This window comes from Dermacentor variabilis, chromosome 10 (assembly GCF_050947875.1).
Source record: "Dermacentor variabilis isolate Ectoservices chromosome 10, ASM5094787v1, whole genome shotgun sequence".
Classification (NCBI taxonomy): Eukaryota; Metazoa; Arthropoda; class Arachnida; order Ixodida; family Ixodidae; genus Dermacentor; species Dermacentor variabilis.
In genome coordinates, this window is record NC_134577.1 from 20,220,895 (window position 1) to 20,247,493 (window position 26,599).

At 43.3% G+C, this 26,599-nt stretch overlaps 1 protein-coding gene across 2 annotated transcripts; it reads left to right on the forward strand.

The window, feature by feature from the left end:
- Positions 1-2: 2 nt before the first annotated feature.
- LOC142560079 (pleckstrin homology domain-containing family F member 2-like) lies at positions 3-24,712 on the forward strand. Of its 2 annotated transcripts, none has more exons than XM_075671876.1 (9): positions 3-46; positions 2,871-2,935; positions 3,542-3,679; positions 5,283-5,346; positions 8,713-8,841; positions 9,067-9,173; positions 9,949-10,111; positions 17,433-17,581; positions 20,754-24,712. In XM_075671876.1, the coding sequence occupies exons 1-9, from the start codon at positions 31-33 to the stop codon at positions 20,952-20,954; spliced, it is 1,032 nt and encodes a 343-aa protein (XP_075527991.1). In that variant the 5' UTR covers positions 3-30; the 3' UTR covers positions 20,955-24,712. The 2 variants fall into 2 exon arrangements, with proteins under 2 accessions (XP_075527991.1, XP_075527990.1); XM_075671875.1 differs by lacking the exon at positions 3-46 and adding an exon at positions 364-439.
- Positions 24,713-26,599: the final 1,887 nt, after the last annotated feature.

A 26,599-nucleotide genomic window follows, 5' to 3' on the forward strand; every position in this document is an offset into this window, starting at 1 on the left:
AGGCAACGTCAAAGAGTGCATGGCTCCACCATGGACTGTGGCACTGGTCTGTTGTATTGATTTGTTTTCGATTTTTCACTGACGGTAATTGCAGATGTTTCTTGTTATTATTGCTGCCTCAAATCATATCATGAAATTCACATTCTGTGCACTTTATCATTCTGTGATGTCGCTCTGTTTGGCTCTGCACTTCTGGCTCAAACTCTATGTCTGGCTCCATTCAAGTGGGACATTATTTTTGGCAACAAAAACATTCATGAGCGTCAATTTACTCTAAACAAACAATTTTTATGGAAATTGTGTACTATTATTTTGGTTTAGCTGTTGTTCTTTTTTTCTTGCGCGTGAGCGGGCACTGGTTTTGTGAGTAGCACACTGAGTGTGACCTGCGTTTGAGATTATCTCACCACTGTGAGCTTCAAGATGGTTGACAGCCTCGGTAAGTCACTGCTGGTCCTCACTGTTTTGCATGTCTAAGAAACTGTCCCCCGACATACGATCGTGCCGTATCGCCATTCGTGATTCTGATGTTTTGGAAAAGCGTTCAGCCATTTGCTGTCCGTTTCCGGTTTTTCTCGTGTCGGTGTGCAGTAGATGGTCTGAAGGTATGCGCGGTACGCCCACAATGCGAATGTGGTATCGTCCGCTGCCTGCGAGTTTATAAATAACTTATTTGCCGAGAGGAAAAAAAATGCGGCGGTTGAGCGATTACGATGCTTCCATATCCGACTACAGCAGTGTAAGAACATCACGCTAGAAAACCTTGAACGTCTGTCTACGGCACGGAAGCTATTTCGTGCAACAGTGAATGGAACTGGTCATCCTCTCTACCCGCTCCGGGAAAGAAAAAAAAAAAAGCAAAAACATAAGGCAGCCTCCTTGGTCTCGTGTCAGAGCTCGCGTTGCTGAACAGGAGGATCGCCTCCGTTGTTGACACGGCACAGACAAGCTTGTTGAGCGTTGTTTCGCTGTAACGCAGCGGTCTTCCTTATGACTCACTCCGTACTACGAAGCGCAGCACTTGTGTCAGCTATCGAAAGACATGCTTGTCTTATCGCAAGTCGCAAAGGGGGGCAGTAGTCGTGCGTGGTGACTGACGAGCTACCGCAGTTACGCGCTCGTCACGCCGCGTTTGGAGTAAACGGTACACGCAAATTTCGGTTCCTTCCGAGGCTCGCTGCGAGTTCATGGCCATGTTTCAGTTTTCTTGGCCGGTATGTTCATCTCGCGTTGTGCGTTTCGAGGGGCACAGCTGATTGAATTCAGGGTCATTGTCACGTGCGCAAAATAAACCTTGTGGACGAATCTCGTGCTTCTACTTGAGCAGAGTCGAGTCGGTGCAAACGAGCTATACCGCGCTCTATTACCCTATATTGCGAAACCTTTCACGGAAACTGTTCGCTTTTCTTGAAAGCGGCTCGTATAGTAAGTTGCCGGCTGAAGCTGGAGCCGCGTTGATTCGAAGCAGTAGAATCTAACGCACGGGGTGTCTTTTACTCTACAATAGTCCAACGAAGTGGTTGAAAATTTTTTAGTATCAATGTTGTAATCGTACTTCTCTGCGACGTGGGGGCGTGCTTTTCATTGTGCCTTGGTAGCTGCTTGGTGCAACCGCTGCTCAGTTCTTGGTTGCTGAATGACGTATTACAGCTAATTATGCGTCAAATGTAAGTTACACCAAATTAAACCTACATGCTAGTAAAATAAACTTGTCTAAAACTTTGACGTTGTAGTTACGGTGAAACTGAAGATTGTATACCTTGCATTGTATTGTTATGGAACAAGTCTGAAATAATTATAGTTTGCTTACTTACCAAATTGAATTCACCAAGATTCACACATGCTAATGAAGCATATATGGTAAGTCAATTAAATGTGCTCAGTGACAGGCTAAAAGAGTTCAGTACGAGCTCCACCCACAAAACCATGCTACAGCTGTCCCCTGTGTCTCTGTGCTTCATAACAGTTCTTGAGATGCCAATATTGAAATTTGCCTTTGCTATGATGTCACAAAAATGAGTAAACGTAATTGGCTGGTGTATGTTTACAAATTTTCTTTGAGTTGGACAGTAGAGTACTTGTCTATGCACTCTTTCATTGCCTCCAACTATGGCATTACATTGCATAAGTGTTTTTGATGCTTCCTGCAGACTGTTATGCGTGTTTTAAAATTATGACTTTGAACATTAGGTTGCGCACACGTATATCACTTGCAGAACAGATCTTACGAGTAGCCATTTGTGAGAAAGTTGCAAAAAGCGAATTGACTGTCTTACTAGTCAGTTTGATTCTGAGACAGCTGATATTTATTAGGTTCTGGACTCTATATTAATAATAGCTATTAGTCAAAAACTAACCAAATAGCACTTATTAAAGGGCTATATTGCTTCTAATAGTAGCTGCTACAGAACTCGGTGTTCATTTGAAATAGCTGCCATTCAAAGTTTCATAAGGATTTTCAATAATCTGCATGCAACAATGAGATGATTGACATGTCAGTTCGAAACAACTGTGCATTATCTTCTCGACAAAATCAAAGTAGTCTGACCAGGGCTAGAGACGCTTAGATAGCCAGACAGCATAATTACAAAACTATCTGGAAAGTTTCACTGCAAAACCCTTAGAAAATGATTAAATTCAGTGTTATCGCTACCCTTATTCAATTTCAAAAATCACTGTTCGCACACCCTTAAAAAACTGCAAATGCTGTGTGAAAGAACATGATGAGGCTTCTTTTTTCTTTTCCTCTTTCCCTGTAGTCTGCAACATGTAAGCTGTCATTTCTCATGTTTATTCTTACCTGTCATGTGTGCACCAGTGTGTCAGTATAAAGAGCAACATGTATTCTATGCGTTCTTTCCATTCTACAGTCAATACCCGGGCAAATGCCAAGCGGATTGCAAACATCGAGAATTGCTTTGGAAGCTCCGGGCAGGTATGAATTTCTCTTGTTTTTTTTTGTGTAGTGTGCATTCTGCTGATTTGCATTTATTCAAGCACATTAGGTACCTTTGAATTGTCTGGTAAAATGTGGCCCAGAAGAGAATTTCTTGGCTTCTTATGTACAACCTTGAGTGAAATCAGGTAGAGAGAACTTCTGCACATAGGCAATGTTGGAGCTGCAAGTGTGTAATATATGCAAGCATATCGGTAGCACTATCTTGTAGTGGTACCTGCTGATGCATGTGCCAGCATAATTATATAAGATATAGGCATGCCTGGAATGTAGTTCATGCCCTATGAATGCCCTTTTGTCAGACCTTTTTGCCGGCTATGCTTTGGCTCTCCGAATCCAGGAAGTTTCAATTGAGTGAAAGGCTTGCTAAGCTTAAAAAAAAGCCTACACATTGATAGGAAATAAACTATTATTATCTTCTTAGATTAGTGAGCGGAGTACCGGCAACTGCAGCAAGGCTTTGTACCTGGTCTTGTTACGAGTTATTCGGACTCTGAACTTTTGTAGCATTAGTGCAAAAGCGTAATATGTACTTGTTGTGCTATTGTCAGCACATTATTATGAGTGATCTTTTTATTTTCACAGCCATTGGCTTCCCATGGTCGTGTGCTTGTGGGAGAGGGTGTTCTCACAAAGATGTGTCGCAAAAAGCAAAAACCGAGGCAGTTCTTCCTCTTCAACGACATACTTGTTTACGGCAACATCTTGATCAACAAGAAGAAAGTGAGTACTGCCCTCGTTTCTCATTGCTGTTACCGTGCAACGGCAGGCTAGAGTGCATGGACTGCAGGCTGTCTGTACTGCCCTCGTTTCTCATTGCTGTTACCGTGCAACGGCAGGCTAGAGTGCATGGACTGCAGGCTGTCTGACTTGTGGCTCTCTGTTTGGCTCATGTGGCGTTTTCGGGGTACCCAGCTCAGCTGTCAAGTTGCCTAACCTGTAGTCAGGCATCCAAGCCAGAAATGAACCCACTGCTGCACAGCTCATGTCGAGCTGTGTACTAGGGGCGAGATTGTGCAAGCATGCCTCTTTCCAAATGTATGCTTTGCCTCCTATGTCACTGAGTAGGCAGTGCTCAATCTGTACTCCCTCCTCACCATGCCGATGACTGCTTACGAAAGCACAATGCTGGCCAATCACGAGGACTAGCAAATGTCCGAAAAGCGAGATGCTTGCACTATCTTTCCCCAGGCCTGGTCTGATGCTTGAGTGTAGTTTTAATGTCACTTGTAGCGGTGCTCATCTGAATGCATAAGTACCACTCCCATCCTTACAAACGGAAACCAAGATGTACAAGTTGTGCACAACCAGATTTCTGCCAAGTGTGTAACTTAGGTGGCATGCCATATATGCAAAGATTTGTATCACACTCCGAGCATGCCAGCTCTTGTACTGTGTATTATGGTACACGATTGTTTTAACGTGACTGCAAAATGAATGCCATTTTCAGTTCACTTGCTGTAAGGGTCACCTTAGCGCTCTAAGAACTCCGCACTATTTAGCCAGCTGGTGCTGTTGACCCCTTTGTCTTTTACCAAGATAGGCCGCTAGACAGCTTCCAGATTTGTCCACGACATAGCCTGCTAAATTAATGGGCAAAATAAATAAATAAATAAATAAGTAAATAAATAAATAAATAAATAAATAAGGGCAACTAGCTGGAGTGCATCAAAGCAGAAGCCTGCAGAATTTCTACACTTTTCCCCGGCACAGAATAACAGATTTGCAAGTCAAGTTTGCTGTAAATTGTACAAAGTACAAAGAGAATTTCCATGCACTGAAACAACTGGAAAACATGCTTTTTATTCTGCCATGTTAGCCTGGTAAGGCATGTGAGTGGCAGTTTCTTGGAGCTACAGGCTTGCTGTTGTTAATCCCCGCATGAAATCATCTATATGTAGTGATTCTCAATTTTTGCAGAGCAGTGTTGTATGTGCGGAGTTGAAAGAAGTGTGTCTGTGTTTTGTGAGGGAACTATTTGGTTGCCAGATACGCTGGACTAAATAAAGTGGCCAAATGTCCTGGTTTAGGATTGACACATCTTGTTTTTAGATTTCTTCCTGCTGTCCTTGTGATGCTTGAGGCTTTTTTTTTTTCTTGTGTGCTAGTGTGTGGTGGAAAGGCATAGTTGTCGCTTTAGAAGCTACTGGTACTGAAGTTGGGAGTAGAGATTGGATTAACACATAATGTTGCAGTTGCTTAAGTAGGCATCTGTGCTTGAGCTGCGAAAGTGTGTTGCTTGTTAATCCTCTTCCGGTATGTCCCACGCTGGCAGAAACATTACTGATTACTTAGAGTGAAAATGTGCATTTCTTCTTCTGAACAGTACAACAAGCAGCACATTATTCCATTGGAAGAAGTCAAGCTGGAGAACCTAGGGGACGATGGAAGTGAGTGAATCTTTTTTCACTCATTTAGTTGTGCATGCCTAATGCAGGTTACACTGCCTGCTGGCAAAGCAGGAATGTGTGCCTATGCTCCAATGCAATTGCCCTCTCTTGTGGTGACACTTACTGTATTTACTAGATTGTAATGCGCCCTCGATTGTAACGCGCACCCGTTCTCCATGACCAAAAAATGTGACCAAGAAAAGGGGAAAAAAAAGACGCCCTCAATTGTAATGTGCACCCTTTTGCAGTGACCTAAGAAAAAAGTCCTTTACAATATTGCGCACCTTATTCTTTCATACAGAAATACACCTTTCTCTCATTTGAAAAAACAAAGATTTACTCCAAATACATTAAAGTTGCAATACATAAACAAAGTCAGTTTCGTTCCAAAGGCGAAGCATCGATTGCGATAGCAAATTAGTAGACAGCTATATGAAAAGTAAGGATAGTAGTTTTATCGGCTGTGTAAACTTCTAAACATTTGCTTACTAATTAAATTAATGAGCATGGTGTCACGGGCATACAAGCAGTTATCACTCAATGACCGTGGAAACTCTGTCAAAATGCTGGAATGAGGAAGTATGGTATCAGGAGCGAGCGAATTGACCTTTGTGCAACCTCTCGCTTCAACGCAACCTAAGCAACCACAACACAGCATGGTGTGCCTAGATACATAGACTGTCTCCATCGCAGATCGCTTTCAAGATATAGGCCATGCGGCCGCGCCTTACGCAGCAGCCGCGTCGGAGTAGAACGTCCCTCCTGTTGGTGCCAGTCCTGCACGCAAGTTTCGAGAACGCCGAACACCCGTGATGCGGGTCGATTTCCGTCAGTCTCTGCACACGCGATCACTTTTCTTTTAATTGCGGCATTGTGGTGAACTCGGCGTGTCTTTGCAGTTGGTATTTCAATGCCAATAAAGCAAACCCAGAAACCGGGAAGAATGACGGTGGACTCGGCACACGTACTATAGCACATCGAGGAAGCTACTCGGCAGCTACCTTAGGCTTGAAGCGCATACGAGGTGGCCATTTTGAAATGCCGATGGCGATATGGTAACGCAGATTTAAGCTCATATTCGATTCTAACGTGCACATAATTTTTGGCCCCGTTTTGTCAGGAAAAAAGTGCACGTTAGATTCGAGTAAATATGGTAGTCCTTACATGCACAAATAACAAACGTGATGAATAGACAGCAACGGGAACGGTGTTACAGCAGCTTGGGTTGGTGCAAACTCCCATGATTGGAGTCCTTCACTCATTAGAATGGAAAAACAAAGATATTCGGCTAACCTGCGACGTAACCTTCGGAACTTACCTCCACTTATCCGCAAACTGGCATTTCAAACATTTGTTCGCCCTCGAATTGAGTTCGCCGCTCCAATCTGGTCTCCCCACCAAAATTACTTAACATGATGGAATCAATCCAAAATAGAGCAGCACATTTCATTTACCGGAATTATTACTACCGTTCTAGCGTAACTCAAATAAAGATTCACCTCTCACTTCAGCTGCTAAGTAATTGTCGCGGCATAGCCCTTTTGTCATTATTTCATAAATACGCCCACCAAACTAAAGAAACGCTCCCTACACTTAGAAACCTCATCGTACACATCGCACAGATTACAGTCATCATAGCTTCACGCGTATCTATGGTAAAACAGAAGCATTTAACTCATCTGCAATACCACGTGCCATTCGGCTCTGGAACAACCTCCCCGGCAACATAGTTGCGAAAACTGACCATGAAAAATTCAAGCACTCTCTCAACTCGCTTAAACCTTGTTAACCATTAATATCACACTCGCTGTTCTGTGTTATTTTTTCGACGTTTTCCTTGCACTGTTATACGTTTGTTACAAACTTATGGAGTTTGTTTTTATTGTACTCATATGCAGCTTTACGCAGCTATATAGTATGTTTCTCTTACTTTTATGCTGTGCACTTGACTCGTGTTTTTTTCTTATTATTATTGTTACTAGATTGTATGTACTTGATTCTATGCCCCTTTTACTCAATCCTCATCTAGGAGCCTTGTAAGGTATTTTACAAATAAATAAAATATAAATAACTGATATTAAATTTCACTAGTAGACCTGAAGCGGGTTCACGTGTTCCACTGCTAGTTCTGGATCAACTTGCTTTGTGGCAGAGTGCTGTCTTGCTCCACCATCGGGGCATGGATTTTGTTGGAACTGAAGGGCATGTCACACATTGTTTTCGGCTGCTTAGAGGAGCTGGAGGAGTTTGGTTTTGCCAGAAGTGGTGGCTGTGCACAGTAGTTCCAAACGGAAACAGGGCACAGATTCAGCATCACTTCCATGATAGCGTTCGTGTTGATTCATGTGAATAAAACCGTGGGGAAGCGCATTGAATAAAAGTGAGGCTTCATTTCCAGAATGGGTTGTGCACGCACAATGGCTTCCACTGTAATCTGGCACGGAACAATTTGTTTTCCACTGGCAAATTCAGACATGCAAAATAAAGGCTTGCTTAACAATTCAGGCGACTGCTCCAGACGTACTAGTGGAATTCACCATAAGGGCATGTTGCAGGACATGCATAAGTTTGGAGTTGTGTATATGCCAAGAAAAATGTGAGCGACTATGCTTGAAACTTGAGGTAAACCAGGTTAGTTTGTCTTAATATGCAATATGTCATAATATACAGTATGCAAGCAAGTCTGCCCATATCAGCTTGGAGATGTGGGTGGATTGATTAAAATTTCAGGTTGTTGACTGCAGTTTGAGTACGGAGTGGGCATATATATTTGCTTGCCATGTACTCGGTAGAGTGCATTTAATATAGCTGCTTCATTTAGATTGCCATTTGGTAACACATATTGGTGGACAACACACATTGACCACAATGAAAACAAGTTCCCTTGTTGATACATTGGCTGCAGGCTGTCTTCCCTTGCTTGCCCACTTTAATACCCCTGTCAGATAAGGCACTTTTGATCGCGATTGAGCTCGATTGGGATTGATTTTCTCGATCTCGATTTACTCCCTTCTGCAGCTTATGCAAAGTAGCCTGAACATGTTGTACTGTAGTACAATAGACTTGACTCAAGGCGAAGGCAACATCTGACAAAGTGCTTATATTTCTTGTGTCACATCTATCGTGCTAAGCTGCAAAAAAGCCAATTGAGATTGAGAAACTCAGTTTAGATCACGCTCGATCACAAGTGAAAGTGCTTCGTGTGACTGGGGTCACAAGTGAATCAAGTCTCAATTTTCGTGTGACCCTTCTGTCTTCGACAAGTTCTTTGAACAAAGATATACAAGTTTAGGAGTTGTTATTGGCAGTTTCAGTTGCGAATTGTTGCAGAAGGTTGTCTGACCCTTAAATGTCGCAACATTTCAGCTGGGTTGAAGAATGGCTGGCTCATCAGGACCCCGACCAAGTCTTTTGCCGTCTATGCAGCAACTGCCACAGAAAAGACAGAGTGGATGGCACACATCAACAAATGTGTTGAGGACACTATCAGGAAAAGTATGTAAACTTGCCCTTGTGCTTGCTGTTGTTCAGGCAATCAGTGTGCTCTGTTTTTGGCCTGCAAGATTAAAAATAGTTCCCTGATGTCATGACATTAAACGCTCAATGCTACTGCACTTGTATTTTATATTCTATAGCTACAGCCATGTATTTACTGTAGCATAATGCTTGTATTTCGCAGTGTATGAATTATTTGCTTGTGTTTCACTTGTACTTGGATAGCTGGAAAATACCCAACCAAGGAGCATGCTGCTGTGTGGGTTCCTGATGCTGAGGCCGGCTACTGCATGCACTGTCGAAAGACCCAGTTCACCATGCTGAACCGTCGGGTATGTTTGCCGCATTCTTGAAACATTTTCCTTTGTTGCAGTACAATCACTTGAGAAGGCTGCTAAATTCCTCTTTAGTTGATGTCCAATTTTATAGGAATGTGTTCTGCGCACAGTCCTCAGTGTTGTGAGAGTATTTGTGTTGTCAGCTGGCTTCCCATATTACCTATACTTGATAAATTTTCATTCCGCGGAAAAGGTTGGCGATAGATAGCACATCAGATCTAAGCAATGCATATGTACTCTGGTGAGCAAGAGCGTACAGATCACAGGCTCACTGAAAAAAACTGAATGTGTTTGTAATTCACCCACACAAACTGAAATTGATTAGTGCGCTGGAAAGTTCGCAATACCAAGTTTTGACTGCTGTTCTCCATATCAATTTACATTGGTAGGCGGAGATGAAAATTGCCTTTATCACAGGATCCTTGGTCCGTACGCTTTTTCTGGGGAAGAAGATGTGCCTATTTTTATAATGGCGAGATGGTGGAGAGCTGAACTGAATCTGAAATAAAAGAGCTTGTTAAAAGTTGGAAAAATAAATTTAGGTGTATTGAAAGGCCAGAGAGGAGGAGGCAAGTAGCGTTGTAATCTTTTGTAAATTTGGTGGATCATGGAGGAAGCACTGCTGACTTTACTGTAGCCTTCTTATGGACCTATATCACTTACATATGCCCATGACTATTACTACAATACTATGTCAGCTATGGCAGTGGTTTACCAAACTCCACTGCCTTGTCACACATTTGGCCTGCTTGTTCCACACATGTTGCAGCACCACTGCCGCAAGTGTGGTACCGTGGTCTGTGGCCCGTGCTCCAACCGCAAGTTCCTACTGCCAGCGCAGTCCACCAAGCCTCTGCGGGTCTGCCTCACCTGCTATGACGCTTTGTCAAGGGCGTCCATCTTGGAGTTGACCACGGGTGGCATGGCGAGAGGTGAGGGCACATTTTCTTTATCTTGGAGAACATTGCACTTCAGCCTTCTGGTAAGGCTAGCTCAAATGTTGAAGGTGAAGACAAAAGGTGAAGACGAAGCGCATCTAGTATACCGCACACGAGCACTAACTTCAGCAAATAGAACGGTGGAGCCTCGTTCATGTGTTCTGAGAAAAAAAAAGCAAAAACTCACTCACCAGAAAAATGTACCGCCAGAAGTCACTAAAAATTACGGCAGAACTTGTCTCACGATGACTGACAATGGTAATGCGAATACCAGTCGAGCAGTGTAGCGACAGACCATATTTCCAAAGTCATGATTATTTACCACGAGTACAGTGAAATCTTGATATAACTAACTTCAGGGGACCGTGGTAAATTGTTCGCTATTCTGAAAGATCGTTATGGTGAAAGCCCCAAAATGAACCATTCCGCCCATCAGTTCATAAGTTGTCACCATATGAGCTAACCACGAAAATGTCGCTGTTGGCTCTCAACATGCGCTGTTGCTATTTTCCATAGATTCTGCTGCCATGCACCACCGAAGCACCGTTTTATTTAATAAGAGTGACGTGCGCGAAACAGACACCGACGCCAAGAAAACTACCGTCAAAAAGGTTGCACCATGTCGCCTCCAAAGTGCAGTGTTTCTTGCTTGTTTATTTTTCACATTTCTTGCCATGGACATCGCAACTGTCTTGCTCGAGGCGGATACCTGAACTATGGCAAAGTGCAAAGTGTGACCATGTGGCATCCACACACGTAGGGAGGTTACATTTCACTGCGCCTATAGCGATACTCGCGAACAACTTTCTGTGGCTATGAAAGAAAAGCTACGAAGGCAAAGTGCGCACAAGTGAGAGCGCTTCTGAAAAGAGTCCTGCATTTTAATCTGCGTTAGGCTGAGGAAGAGCAAGCGTAAATACCTTATTAGCAACAGTTACGTGAGACAGAACATACTACTGAGTGTAAAAGTTTACTTAGTTAGTGGCTTTTCCCTTCCACGTTGGGGCATATGTGAAACTGTCGCATGTGGAGGCTGCGTCGATTCAGCCTTTGTTCCGAGCAACCAAAAGCACTGTCAAAGCTGCCGGACTACTTCATGCGGTAACACATGTGCAACAGCCACGCACCCATAGCTTTCCCTTCATAGCCGCAGAAAGTTGTCTGCAAGTATAGTACGACCACAAAAAGAAGAGTGAAAGAAAAAGGCGTGCGCAGAAAAAAGTGTGAAAAAAGGAAGAGACATGCCTTCGTTGGTAGGTGACACTTTTCTGGGCGGAACATGCGCTCGCAAAACCTGATGCTCTGTTGCCTCTGTTCGCCCACATTCTTTTTTTTTCTTGGGCGCCGTCTCAGGTTTTTCGAGCCCATGCGCTGCAACGTCCGCTCTCTGCGCCTTGTTGTCTGCTAGCCTACTGTTTCGGTTGCCATGAAGGATACACGGAAATCTAAGAATCTCCAGATTTCGGAATATTCATAGTACGGAGGCGTTGTTAACATCACAGGAAACTGAATAACAATCGTTATTCTGAAAAGTTGGGTATTCTGAAGTTCGTAGTACTGAAATGTTATGTTGAAACAATAAGAAGTCACCCGGGAATTTCTGAAAAGTTTGTTAATGTGGTTTTTGTAGTAACGAGGTTTCACTGTAGTGGTAATTCTGATACTTTCGTTGCTTCAGCTATATGCTGCATACTCCAATATCGTCCCACTTTGCTGTGACACTCACTTGCCGAGGTAGCCCGTGAACATGGGGAATGACGACTATATAATGCCATAGCATTGACGATGGAATGATAAGGAAGGATATATATAGATCAAACAACAGAGGCATATAATGACGATGGCATGGCAATAATGAGATATCTATTCTTTAATTAACGATGGTTTGACGATGATAACGTGTGGACAATGAGGTTATGGCGACAACCAGATGAAGAGGGGCAATGACGAGATAGCATGATCAAGGCAGCATGACGATGATGGTATGACAACAGATGAATAATAGCGTCTGTGTGACAATGACGCAGTGACGATGGTGGCATAATCATGATTGAATGGTGACATCTTGATAACAAGAGAATGAAGAACAAAAAATAACATCGGTGGGTTGATGAAGGTGGTATGACAACAATCAGATGATGATACTGAAGTAATGACGATGGTGGAACGACAGCGTGACATCGGTGACTTGACGACAACGGTATGACATGAGTTAGATATCGATGTTACAATGACAACGATAGAACGAACGTGACGGCACCCTGGTGGCGGTATGACGACGATAGCATGACAACAGCATGATAAGTGGAAGTTGAGTGTTGATGACATGCGTAATGATGATTGTATAGCAAAACCTGTATGACGAAGATGGAGGGACGATGATGGCACTACTACGACGGCATTATGATGACAGCATGACAAGGGTTGCATAATCATGATCAAATGACGACAGCATGATTACAATACAATGACAAAGAAAGGTTGACATTGACAAAACTACGAAGGCGATATGATGACGATGGGATGTTACTGAAGTGATGTCAATGACAAACCGACACGATGACGGCATTATGGCGACTGTGTGACGATAGTGTAATGATGACAGCATGAGGAGAGTTGAACCATGAAGCTGGAATGGCGATGATGGCCTGGAATGGCCATGACAGCATCACTCTGGTGATGCGACAATGATTGCATGACAACACTATGACAAGTGTCGGATGACAAAGCTAAAATGATGGCACGGTGGCGGCTTGGGCTAGTCGGTACATACTTGACAGGCGACCTTCTTTTCTGTCTATCATTTCGCACTGTTCCCTGACGGCGATGGCATCATGACCACGAACTTATACCTAGTGGCCCGAGCTATTAGACAACTTGAGCCACTGGGCTGGGGTAGAAGGCACGATGATGACAGCATGATGAGAGTAAGATATCACGAAGGTGGAATATAGACAATGGAACAACCACGACGGCACCACGACCAGGAGAGCTCACACCTAGTGGCTCACGTAGGTAGACAGCCTGGGACATTGGGTTGGCATAAGAGGCTAGATAGATAAATAGGCTCAAACTGGCTGAAGTAGGCAAAGAATGCTACTCGCTTAAAAAAATTCTGCATGCTCAACTGTAGTTGACACCTACGTAATGCAAAGTGTTGCATGAATCGTATGTCAATGCATGCCAATCAGGTGAGGCCCCAGCAGTCAGAGACGCATGTTCTCGTTTTTGTGGCTTCGACAAGCTTACATTTGTGCTCCTGGAATGTGGCCTGCATCATCAGCTTCTTTAGGCGGAGCATTTTGGCAGGAAGTTTTGATGTGCCTCCTTGGTGAGATTCTCTGCCACATGAGATGTGAACCCACATGCTTTGAGCTAGTGGTGTTTGGGTGGCTCGCTTTGTTTTAAGGCAGTGATGGGAAACCGAAATGAAATCTAGCTGGTGGGCAACACCTGAATACAGTGCCACAATGTGACACTCAATTCTATAAAAAGGTGCAGTACGTTTCCTACACCACATTGCGCTGTGAAACAGATTGGTGAAGATTCTTATCGCAATAGGGTTGGTGGCGATAACTATGAATGATGACATGCGACTGACGACCTGCGATATTTGCTGGTACGGGAACAAGAAGTGGTGTGGCGGATTTCGGTGTGAGTACTGGGCGAGTACTGCAGGAAGCTGTTGTTGCAGGTGCCTACTGCTCTAAATTTTGTGTGCTTCATGCTTTTTCTTGTTCACCTGGGATATAGCAGCCGGAAAACGTATCATACGATCGCAGTTTTCCATTATACTGAATGTTCTTGCGGAAACAGTCTTTTCCGGGAACATATTGAAGTGCATACTTGGTTGTCATTTTGCACTGACTTTTTATCACTTGCTAATGATTGTTTACGTTATCACTTGGCGCAAGGCGTGCCTGCATGTATGGAAACATTCTTGACTGTTGTCGTTGATTCTGCGTGCTGTCGATGTTGCCAAACCTTGTGCAATAAGATCACATGCACAACGCGAATAGTGCTGTAAATTTCAGAAGGCACTCGAGCGACAGTGATTACGTTGGAATCTTCGACAAGTCATGTGTAAACAGTTGACACGCTTGCCTCTTTGTTCAGTTTTTGACGATCAATGCATGTGTTTGTCACTATTATTCAGCCCATGTGTAACTTGCGTTTGTGGGCTCAGGTTCAGCCAATAAAGAGTTAGTTTTGCGACTTGCCATTGTGCCACATTTAAATTCTTCACCGTCATCGCAACGTGACAGTATTAACTGGTACAAGTGTAACTGTATTGGGTCATTTTCTGCATTCTCAGTCGCAAATGTTAGCGCTGGAAAATTGTACGAAACAGGATCGTATCAGCAAGGTTCTACTGTATATACAGTTGAAGCCATCTTTAACAAATGCAGTAGTTTAGTGAAAAGGTGGTCTTATATCCGTAGTCATATTTAGGCGTACTAAGGTTGTTAATGTATCATTTATTTTATTTATCAGGCACCTACATCTCCTTTTTCCTTCAAGGCATTATTACAGCAGGGGGTATACATGAAGTCACTCGGTAACAATTAACAATGTGTTTGAGCTATCTAACTGATGAAAAAGGTCATTATTTGATGAAACACAAACAAGTTAATGTGCAAGCGATTTCCAATTTCAAATCTTATAAATAAAATAAATGAATGGAAAGTGGGACCCTTAAAAGAAATTTCACGCATTTTACAGTCGGGTTCCTTCTTGGCATGTGATGTGTATTAGATTAACAGAAAGAGATCATGAAATTAGATTATGCACATCGGATTACAAAAGAAAATTGTTGGAAAAGGAGCTACGAATGAGCAGAAGTGCAGTGTTGGCCCGATGGTCAAACAGGGCCATGAAAGAGCCTGGTGGCCCTTTCATGGCCCTGTTGTGTTGATAAACTCTGCTTGCAGTTGCATGTTCGTGTGCCATAGGATGTGAGGTGTTTGGTAATTCGAGTGCCATCTAGAAAGGCTGCCAGGCTTTTACGCACACAGCCTGTTATTTGGCTGTCTTCTGGGAAGAGGAGTGTCATTGTTCCATTTATTGCGAGCCCCAAACTGTGGAAGGTGTTCAGAATCTCTGCGCACCTCGTTGTGATGCATGCGCACACCTGAGGAGGTGATCAAACGTCTTTTTGCTGCGTTTGCGACAAGTGCTCAAAGACTTAAAACCGTATTTGTGGTGGCAAGCCACCGTCCGCGCACAACCAGTGTGGAGCTGTAACAGCATAGCACACTGCAACTCTTTGAGCCTACATGCTTTGATGGAAGGCAGTGCGTTCCTAGCAGCCGATGCAAATTTCTCACTGAAAGGTGATCGGGTGCGTGGAAATAGTATCTGGTGCGTCGTCTGGCGACTCAACACATTTGGACAGGGCAAGATTCAACCAAATAGCCTCCTTATTGAACCTTTGAAAGTACATACTGTGAAATCTTGTTATTAAAGCAAAGCTTTCTTTTTCTCTTCATTCGATTTTTGCACTCTTGCTGCTGTTGTCTTGCATGCTGCCTCAGGGGGCGGTTCCGAGCATGTTTATACATGGCAGGAACACGGCACAGAGGAAATCAGACGCAAGAAACTCATTTGGACCTTTCCATTGTGTCACATGTGCCTAATGCCCTCTGGAGCTCCCTGAATGGTGGCACTTTAGTCTCTTGACAGCTGTTATTATTCCGTAACCCCCTTTCAAAAGCAATGCGGAAACTGCAGCGCTTACTTTTCTACTAATGTGAAAGTCCAGAGGGGACATAAGTAGAACTGTAGCGAGGAGGGACGAGAAGAGGCAGAGAATGGACACAGTCGTGAAAAGAGTGAATAACAGCCTTGCTGCTCTCACAGTTCCCATACCTGGGGAGCAGGTGGGAGAGGGAAAAGATGACCTGAGAAGGGAAGCAAACAGGCAGTTGCAGGTAAATTGAAGGTATGGGATGGTATGCTTCTGCTATTTCTGAAAATTTAACAATTGTCAAGCAAATTTGTCAAGTGGACAACTGACGCAGGGCATGCAGATGCAAAGCTGCATTAAAACACCCTTGGGTCTATGCGACACTATGGAAGTGGTCACACGTGAAATCAGCACTTCTGTGCCCGTCATGGTAGCTTGACGGCTATGGCATTGTTCAAGGTCGCGTGTTCAATCCCGTCTGTGGCAGCTGCATTTCGACAGAAGCGAAATACAAACACGCTAGTGCACTTAGATTTAGGTGCACGTTAAAGAACACCAGGGTGTCAAAACTAATCCGGAATCCACCACTATGGCATGCCTCATATTCCGATTGTGGTTTTGGCACAAACAGCCCCATTATTCAATTAAAGTTTTACATTACTGCCACAATGCAATATGCCATGTGAGGCTATGATAGTGCTCAAGCCTCAGAAATTATGAACAATGGCGCACAACACCTCAAGTAAGCATGTCTCCCTGTGTGTTTTGTGTACTACGCAGACAAACAGCAGTGGTGCATGTAAGGTAACTTTTAAAATCAACTCACCACTCTCGTATTGGACCAAACGTGGACTAATTGGACTGTGGATTCCCACAGTGTGTGGGATCCGCATATATTTTACGTAGTTCAATCCGACAGGATATTTGTTAATTATATTTGATATTTGTTATAAGCATATACATGTTACATGCTGATATAGGTGAGAAACAGTTTAGATTTACTTCATTATGCTATATGATAATTTGCTATATCTGTGTTCATTGTATCGAGGTTTGACTGTATTCCAATCTGTCCTTTAGCTTGTGCAGCCACATTGCCCTCCAGCCTTTTCATTAGATAGAGGATCCTTGCAAAGGCTGTTGTTTCTCGCTACAAATGTGTGGGTGTTCTTTGGTGTGGTATTGTCATCTTGCCGAGTATTAGTGATGTAGCATCGTCATCACCCTTCATAATCACTACCGCAGATATTAGGTAGCTCAGCTCTCAAGCCACAAGAATTAGAACTTTTGCTTTCTTTCTCAGCCCAGCCAGACAATGCAGCTTCTCCTTCACTTTCCTGAATAAATGTAGAGGTAATGGCACGCCTTCCTTAGTCTCGCTGTCCTACAGCAGCATCATTATTTGGGTGGCATTTGGGTGGCAAAACCTGTAACAATGACATGCGCATTTGTGTAGTTCATTACAAAGTGTTAGTGCAATAAAGCCAGCTACAAATGAGCGGGTGTTCTTATGTTGGAAGTTGCGTGAGTTTACGAGCATATGATTTCTTCGAGTATGCGAAACATGAGAAATTGCAGTGGCTGTAAATCGCTGTACTCATTCAAGTGGTTTCCTGCTAAACTTTGCAGTTCAACAAAAGATGGACAAGCCAGTCACTAGTGCTGACTCCTCCGGAGAGGATGACTCTGACTATGACGATGATGACAACAGACGGGCAGATGGTTCTGCAGACAATGGGCTGTCCAAGGACATAGATGGCCTGACATTTGACGAGAAGGTACCCACTTGATTTTTGGCAACTTCGTTTTTAAGCGCACGTGAATTCCTTTTTGTTTAAGACATAATCTTACCCTAACTGTCTCGGAATATTTGGTCGGCAATGCCAACAAGCACGCAACAAAATGATGACACTGAAGGAGCGCCTAGTCTCGAGCAAACGTTCAAAACATTGCATGCTCTGACATTCGTGTACATCCCATACATAATATTTGAACGTATCGCACCTCTTTCCCTCCTTGCTAAATAGATTTTCAAATTTCATTCACGTTGCTTTCTCCTACACAGAGCAGTATGTCCAGGGTGATTAATTCTAGGATTGTGGCTGTGTAGTGTGGCATGTTTATACAGTTTGCTAGGGCCTCAGTTGCAGAATATAAGCAGACAGAGCTTGACTTGTTCTCATAATTCATTACATGCTATCTTCTGGAAGCCACCAATGCCTACAGAATGCGGTAGCTTTATAACAAAAGTTCCTGATGGCATTGTAGATGCTATTGTTGATGGGCGGCAGGAGTGTGAGCTACACAGCATCCTCCCATTTGTCTTGAAAGGATGACAGGCTCGACGTAGCTGAGGACTTTTATGGCATACTAATTGTACAGTGAAACCTTGTTAAACCGTAGTTGGCCGGAGCTCGGAAAAAGTATGTACTAAACGGCAGTACTGCTTAACCGAAATCGCATGAGATCGCCCACTTACCTTTCAAAAACGGAACTCTGAGAGAGTGCGATGAAAGGGAAAAAAACATGCAGTATTTATTTACTTCGCGCGACAAATGTGTTATTTTCGTTTGATGCCTTGACGGCCTAGCAGTGACGACAGCGGCCTCAAACTTGCTGAAGCTGTGAGCCAGCTTTTCAGCCAGCCCCCTCTTCTCGGCAAACACTCGCATGGCATGGTTGGCGTTGCATATTCTCCGTGCACAGGCGCGGTAGCGTTGCAGAAGTCGCTGGGCACCTTTTCATTGCGGGGTGCTGTTGTCGTCGCGACGATTGCATTCACGAGGGTGACATAACGTGCAGCTTCTGCCACTGTTGGGCCTGAATCACCAGTGCTGTCGCTTTCCGTGTCGTCTTTATCACTGTCGCTAGCCGACACTTCGGTAACGACAGAGGCAACGATGGTGAAAAGTCGGACCTCGTAGCCGACATCTCTTCGCGGTCGCAGCAGCGCTGCTGAGCAACTTCTTCGCATTACAAATGCCACACACCATAGTTAACAGTAGACCCATGTTGTGTGCCAGCGCCGACTTTTCGCGTCACGTTCGATAGCACAAACGATGTCTAATTTTTCTTCTATGCTAAGCACCTGGCGTCTTTTTCATCCGAGCTTCGGCATGACGCAAGTCCTCGCTTGCATGAAGCCACAACGCTCTCTGGCACAGTGCTGAAATGTTATTGATGTTGACGCGGCTTCACGTGCAAACGCACAGGGCGCTTGAAGGCCGTTGTGCTGATCTCTGAGGCTTGTTGTTCTGCCGGGCCGCCCGATGGAGATGACGCATCGCCGTGTTTGCGCGACGAAAAGTGGAAACACTACGTGTTAACTGATACATATGCAGTAGGCTGGTACGGTTTATGCAGATACAAAACACATTATGTTCAATGGCCATTGAGTCAGGTATTGGACTTTACTACTTTTAAAACCAAACTACTGTTTAAGCGGGTACGGTTTAACGAGGTTTCACTGTACTATCATACTATCCCATGCTGATACTATAAGGTACATCTCAAGCCAAGGCTTGAGCAATAGTGCTAAAGACTTTCTATTTGATGGAAGCATGTTGGAGTGATTATGAATGCAGCGATGGCAAAAAGTAATCTACTAAGATGACCGTAGTTTATTCCTACAATTATGATTACCTCCGAGAGAGTTGTTTTCAATGAGATCAAGTGCTGGACGAATCAGCACGTGATCAACGAAGACAAAAACCTTCTACAAGGAGTACAGAGGACGGTTGCTGGACTCGCAAGTGTTATTAGTCCAGCATTTGGTACTGTGTATTCCTGTTATGTATGAGTCTTTTTTTGCCGGTTTTTGTCTTGGTTGGTATCAGTAAGCTGAGTATATTCCACACTCTGTAATAATATTGCTTTATTAGCTTTGCTCTACCACACTGACTCAAATTGGTGCACTGAAAACTGTGTCGCATCAGCCAATCGGGAATGAAAGCTAGCTGCATGTTAGCGAGAAAAGAGCAGAGCTTGTCCACTGCGAACAGCTAATCCTTCCGTGAGCCTTCTGTTCAGCATCATCACAGACAAGATTAGTTGCAGACAGTGGATGAGCCTTTCCTCCTTTTTCTGCGACATGCAGCTGGCTCTTGTGTATGATTGGCTGACGTGACTCACAGCTTTCTTTGTATACTTCACAGTTCTTGTGAGATGGGCTACAACCGTGCTCATACACTTTGACTGTGATGGGCATGAAAAGAAAATGAGAGCATTTAGATTTTAGGAACTACAATACCACGCTGATTGTGTCATCAGTATTTCTATTAAAAACCAAAAAAAAATTTTTTTTATATATTCTTTGGGGTTTTATCTTGTACCCAAGCTAAAATTGTTGTCAAGCTTGCACACACCTCCTTCATTTAACACTCGGTGTTTGTTAATTTCCTGTCAGGAACGCCTTGTTGCAGTGATAGGCATATATGAAACCAAGGAAACCAAGGTTTCTATGTCTTGGACCCGTGCTCGTCCAGTTTACTTGTCTCTTCCTGTATGAGTGTTTATTAAGTCTGCACTGCAAACACGAAGGTTAAAACCAAGGGAAACATAGGGTAAATTACTTGTTTTAAATGAAATGTGGACATAATGAAGAGAAATGAAAGTGGATGACAAAATAACCTACCCCAAGTTGCTTTTTTTGTCCACTTTCATTTCCCTTTACTTCATTTACATGTTTCAATTAAAGCAAGTGATTTATCTTATGCTTTTCTTGTTTTCATTTGCTGTCGGCTTCATATGATTGTTAGTATTAACAAAAATAAAGCCCCTGGATAACCCTTCTTCATGATACGTGCATGCCATGATCTGAAAGTACTGGGAACATAGTCAAGGAAATACGTGCACGATAGATGACGATTCTTGTTTGGGGACAAGATAAGCCTCAAGGGTGCATATTTTTTGTGGAGCGTAAGCCTGAAGCTGCAGTTCTTTTTTCCACAGCCCACATTCTATGGAGACATGATGGAAGCCAAGAGCCCAGAGTTGGAGGTTGCCGAAGAAGCCAAAGCAGTGCCGGTGTCGACGCATCTGGAAGAGTCAAGCAGCTTGCAAGACGTGTTGCCCACTCACGAGAATGCAAAAGGAGATGCCCCAGCGGTGGACCCCATGGCTGGAGGAGAACCCCACCCGGACGGACACTGAGGCTGCCTGTTTTTGCTGTCCATGCGATGAAATCCTTTGCCCCCAGGGCATCTTTTGTTCGAAGGTGCTTTCTACACTGTTTGGGATTACTCGTGCACTTGTTGCCGTGTGGTGCTAGTTTCCTGCGTTCGTGCGGCTGCCTTTTGATGTGGGCCATCCAGGGTTGGGGTTCAATTTTTTTTCCCCCGAGATATCTGCAACATCACACTGAGAAACTGTCCCATTTTACGAAAGCCCAGTGTTGCATCTGTGCAATGCGGCACGGATCTTTCAAACTGCATTCTTCTAAGGCAGATAGAATACTTGTCTAGTGCTTCTGATGGTGCGTGGCCTGTCTACAGGTGTGACTTATTGTTGCTTCGGTCCTTCTAGTATACTTGACGATGCAGCTCCTTTCTCAGTTCGTAATTTTGAATAAGGCCTGTGGCGTTTTCAAGTATTGCTGTGTTGTACAATACTTGCGGAATGAAACGTGACAGGGAGACTTCAAAGTATAACACTATATACGCAGTTACTTGACAGTGCTGTGTCATGTCGTTACGAATCTGGTCATTAAAGGTAATGCGGACTGTGATCTTGAGTGAACGAGCCAAAATTAAACTGATTTCGCACGAACGGCAGATGGTGGAAATGAAAGTATGCACATTAGTTAGATGCTGCGTTAAAACATCTCATTCCGTGAGTATAGTACAGGTTGAATCTTGAAGCTATGCTGTCTGAACTGAAGGTATACTTGCAAGCCTCTGCTTTAAAGCAGTGGATAGCTTGTTGCATTTTTCAAATGTCCATAAGATGGGACCACTTCGCAGTGCAAATAAGCAGGATTGTGTCAATGTGTGTTACACCTATTCGTGACAGTCAGTTGAGAGAGAGCTTGTTATGGGGGGGGGGTAGTCATTGGAAGCCTCTGTTGGAAGAAATTTGCTTGGTACGGTGCATCAAAGGTGACCACCTGTTTCTAGCAGTACTAAAACAGTATTAGCGTGCTTTAGCGTAGCGTGGATGTTCTATACTGGAAGACATGTTCCGAGACCAGTAATGACGTTATGATCAATTTATAATGTGCTACAAGCTTGCTTTCTTGTATTCCACTACCTTTCTTTTTGACAAACGAAAGGTGCGCGATTACTTTCTTAAGTACAAGCTTGCTGACATGTTTAAGCCACGAAATTTTAAGCGGTCATTGCAATAAGCGTTGTGTACGCTTTGAACACGGCGTCATAGGATGTTTCTGCTTGTACTGCTTTTCGCATCTAGGTCTTCCAGTATTGTGACACAGGTCTGCGCTATGCAAAAAATCTCTTGTCATAGCACCATTTACATGGCAAAAACTGTGTGAAGCTCGCTTGACAGTTGTCAGCGAGTGTAACATACTTCATCTGAGACACATCATAGGGCAACGACATAGGCAGCGTGCTGTCATGTTACGCACAACTTGGCACCAAAACTCATCATTTGCTGCCAGTCATAAGTGCCTGCTGAGCAGAGCTTCGTCCTGACATGACTAGGACGGAGTTGACTTTGTAGCTGCACATTGTTGAAGAGGCTGTGTGCATGCGAAGACAATTAAGCAGGGATAGTACCGCTATCAGCAGATGTTCGTGAGAAGATTACAGAACTGCAACCGATATTAAGTTGCCATTCAGGTTCCATTCACGTTGGCAGAGTGGGATATCTTCCTTGTTTTTTTATGCATGTTAAGTGGTGCTTTCTGTTAGTGTATACATGTGCCAGAGCAAAAATTATGCAATGCTTGTATGCCTTGACAGGGGTGCCACTGCTGCATATTTTTATTCGATCCCAGAACAATGTTCAAGGTTTCCAGTTGTGCTTAAAGTAGATGCTAGCATTTGTTTGTTAGTCCAGGCCATGAGTGGGGGCCAGCAATATGCCACTATTGAGAAATGCGCCATGCGGAGCATGAGCCATGGAAAAGTTTAGCTTTGCCTGGCTGGTCAATTGCACTGTGTTTGCGCTTTCACACCTTTTCCAGGCCAACTTTTATGTAGAGGGGATTTCCCAATTGGGGAGGGGGGTGTTTGTTTCCCGTTAGACATTAATTTATAGCTGTATTGCTTGATGCATTTTTAGTTGTGCTGTGCTGCTTCTCGAACAACTGCTTTCAGACTTGGTTTGCTGACATTTTTTTTTGTGTGTGTGAAGCTAATGCATACGGAGATGCTTAGAGAATCCAAATTGAACTGTCCAGCATTTCTTGCCAGGTCTTTTTCATAATGCAGATGGAACTGCATTGCTTATTAATGTGTCTAGCTTTAGGATACAATTGAAGCTGTTTTCAAGTGCTTGAAAACTCATCACTGCACAATGTTTACTGTTTGTACAAGATGCATCATGACAGTCATTGCTCACACTTTTTAAGAAGGCCAAACTTGTCAAGTACGTAATTCATATCGGGAATGTAAATTTCAGCTTGGGTAAAACATCAATTTTGTACTGCACAGTCGGACAATCTGAAATCAAGGTGTAACGTTTTGTGCACATTTCCTTGAAATTGATTGCCGTGTGTGAAAAGGGCATGTATGATTGTTTGACAGAAATTGAAACTGATATTTGAATTTCATGTTGAGATATGCGATTAATTTACAGCAGCAGATACCAACGTTGTAAAGTTGTCTTGTATCTTTTACTAGCCTCTCGTTTTTTTGTGTCGTCCACTGCCTTCTTAAATTATGAATGTGGGTTCAAAGCTTTGCCTGCTGTCCATGGCAAGGCAAAATAGAAAAAAAGAAAGGGAGTTTTAGATTTTCAGAAATAATTCGTTGTCTTGGTGCCTGTCTGCTGGTGATGCTTGCCTGCACAGTTTTTCTTGTCAGTGCTATAACCAGAGCTTTAGCCTAGTGGAGACATAGAATCAAATTTCATTATAACAGTCACATCAGACATGAAAATACCTTCAATATATCTGATTTTTGTTATAAGCATATATTTGTTACATGCTGGGTACTGGTTAGAAATATTTTAGATTTATTTCGTTATATCTGTGTTCATTTTATCGAGGTTTGACTGTACATTAAAATACAGGGAGACAGTGTAGAACAGGAATAGCAGCATTGGTGGCGACATATGATGTTGTGTTTGAGTTTTACTGTAAGATAAAAACGTGTTACAAGAAACTTCTGTATAGGAAAAAAACAGATATGAAAATACCTTTGTGATTATTCAATGCCAAAATGTTTATCCCAGAAGCAGAACACTGCACATAACAGCAGTAGTTTTGCATGCTTTGATTCCATACAGCACCACCGCATGTTGCCACCAGTTGTGTTGATATGGCTTCCTGTATCCAGGGCCAGTATTCTTGACTCGTCACTTTTGGGGATACTTCAGCGTGACGATGTGTCCAGTTCAATGGGGTTATGTCAGTGTTCTGCGACATCTTGAAAAGTGATTGATGCAGAACACGGCCTTTACTACACTATGCTAAAGCTATTACATTGAGGGGCTGGGCTTCATGGTGGGTAAATGTAAGCACGGCCCTCAAAAAGTTTTTCTCCAAGTGCCTTTGCTATGAGGGAATAGACACTCATCTACTGGTAGAAAGAGATTACATAGGTTCTGAAAAGCACAGCACTTGTGTATGTATGTGTTGAGTGAGTGTGATGTAAATAGCTACAGAAAATTTTTTTACTAGTGTGACCACAGGGAAGATCGATTGTTTTGTGGGTAGACTCTTGTTTTTTTTTTTTTTTTTCTTGACCACATAACTTTTGATCTAATAAAATCGTGTATGGGTCTTACCTCAGTCTTTGAATTTTTTAGTGCATGCAGCGACACACACTTGCAGACTTTATGCAGAGTCGTCGCAGATCCTGCTTGTGTAAGCATAAAGAACTGCTTGACTGAAAATTTATGGTGGAATCTTTAGCATAGTTTAAAATTCAAATAGAGAGGATCAGAATTAACATTTTGTTGGGCATGTGGAATTACATAAAATAATGCTTTAAAAGAGTATTGCGTTTCAACATGAAATACAAGTGCAGACTGGCCAATCCCATTTAATCCCACTGGAACGAAATAACTCTGTGCTACCTCCATGCACTGCTCTATCAGCAATTTTTTATAGGCCTGTGGCACCCAGTGTGTGTGGACCTCAAACTAACGATAGGTGGGGATCAAAACATGGTGACCATGACTTGTTTCTGGCTCCGGCAATCACTTTCGATGCTTGAAGTGCAGAAAAGCATGGCCTTCCAGATTGGCTTCCATTACTACAAGGGAGTCGTCGTTGGCGTTGCAATTTGGCCACCACCTATAGCACAGAGAACCTCCCATATCATTAACTCCGAGATCGGTTCCGCAGCTACTCGGGCGAGCCCATTCCTCAAGGGCCATTTGAATTGTTAAAGAATTGCGAGTCCTTCAGTTGCTTTCTGTGCAACTAAGTCCTTTCATGGCACAAAACAAACATTAGGTTTCTAGTAGGCGAGTCAATCTGACAACCTTGATTGATTCCTCGTGTGTGCCTCTATAACAGCGTAGATAACGTTCTGTTTAGATTCAGTAGAGATACCAGCAGTCATGGAGGCATTACGTAATCAAGGAGTACAGACCGCTTATGTAAATATCTTGGAAAATATCTACAGAGATTCCACAGCTACCTTAATTATGCACTAGAAAAGTAGGAAGATACCTATAAAGAAAGGGGTCAGATAAGGAGACATCATCTCTCCAATGCTATTCACTGTGTGCTTGGAAGAAGTATTCAAGCTATTAAACTGGGAAGGCTTAAGAGTAATGATCGACGGCAAATATCTCTGCAGCCTTCGGTTTGCCGATGACATTGTTCTGTTCAGCAACACTGGAGATGAGTTACAACAAATGATTGAGGACCTTAACAGAGAAAGTGCAAGAGTCTGGTTGAAGGTTAATAGCAGAAGACAAAGATAATGATGAACAGCCAGGCAAGGGAACAAGAGCTCAGGATCGCCAGCCAGCCTCTAGAGTCTGTGAAAGAGTATGTTTACCTAGGTCAAATAATCGCAGGGAACCCTGATCATGAGAAGGAAATTCACAGAAGAATAAAAATGGTTTGGATCGCATATGGCAGACATTGTCAGGTCCTGACAGGAAGCTTGCCATTATCATTGAAAAGGAAGGTGTACAATCAGTGCATTTTACTGGTGCTGACTTATGGGGCAGAGACTTCGACTGACAAAGAAGCTTGAGAACAAGTTAAGGACCGCACAAAGAGCGATGGAACAAAGAATGCTAGGCACAATGTTAAGAGACAGAATGAGAGCAAACGGGTATAGCCAATATTCTAATTGACATTAAGAGAAAAAATGGAGCTGGGCAGGTCATGTAATGCGCAGGTTAGATAACCGTTGAACCATTAGGGTTGCAGAATGGGTACCAAGAGAAGGGAAGCGCAGTCGAGCACGGCAGAAGACTAGGTGGGGCGATGAAATTAGGAAATTCGTGGGCGCTAGTTGGAATCGGTTGGTGCAGGACAGGGGTAATTGGAGATCGCAGGGAGAGGCCTTCGTCCTGCAGTGAACGTAACATGGGATGATGAGTATGATAATATCATGTTTACACTTCTGAAATGAGAAACTTAATGAGAGAAACCACTACCTATGTCCTGGCTCTAAAAACGACAAAATCACTACTAAAACAAAGAGTGC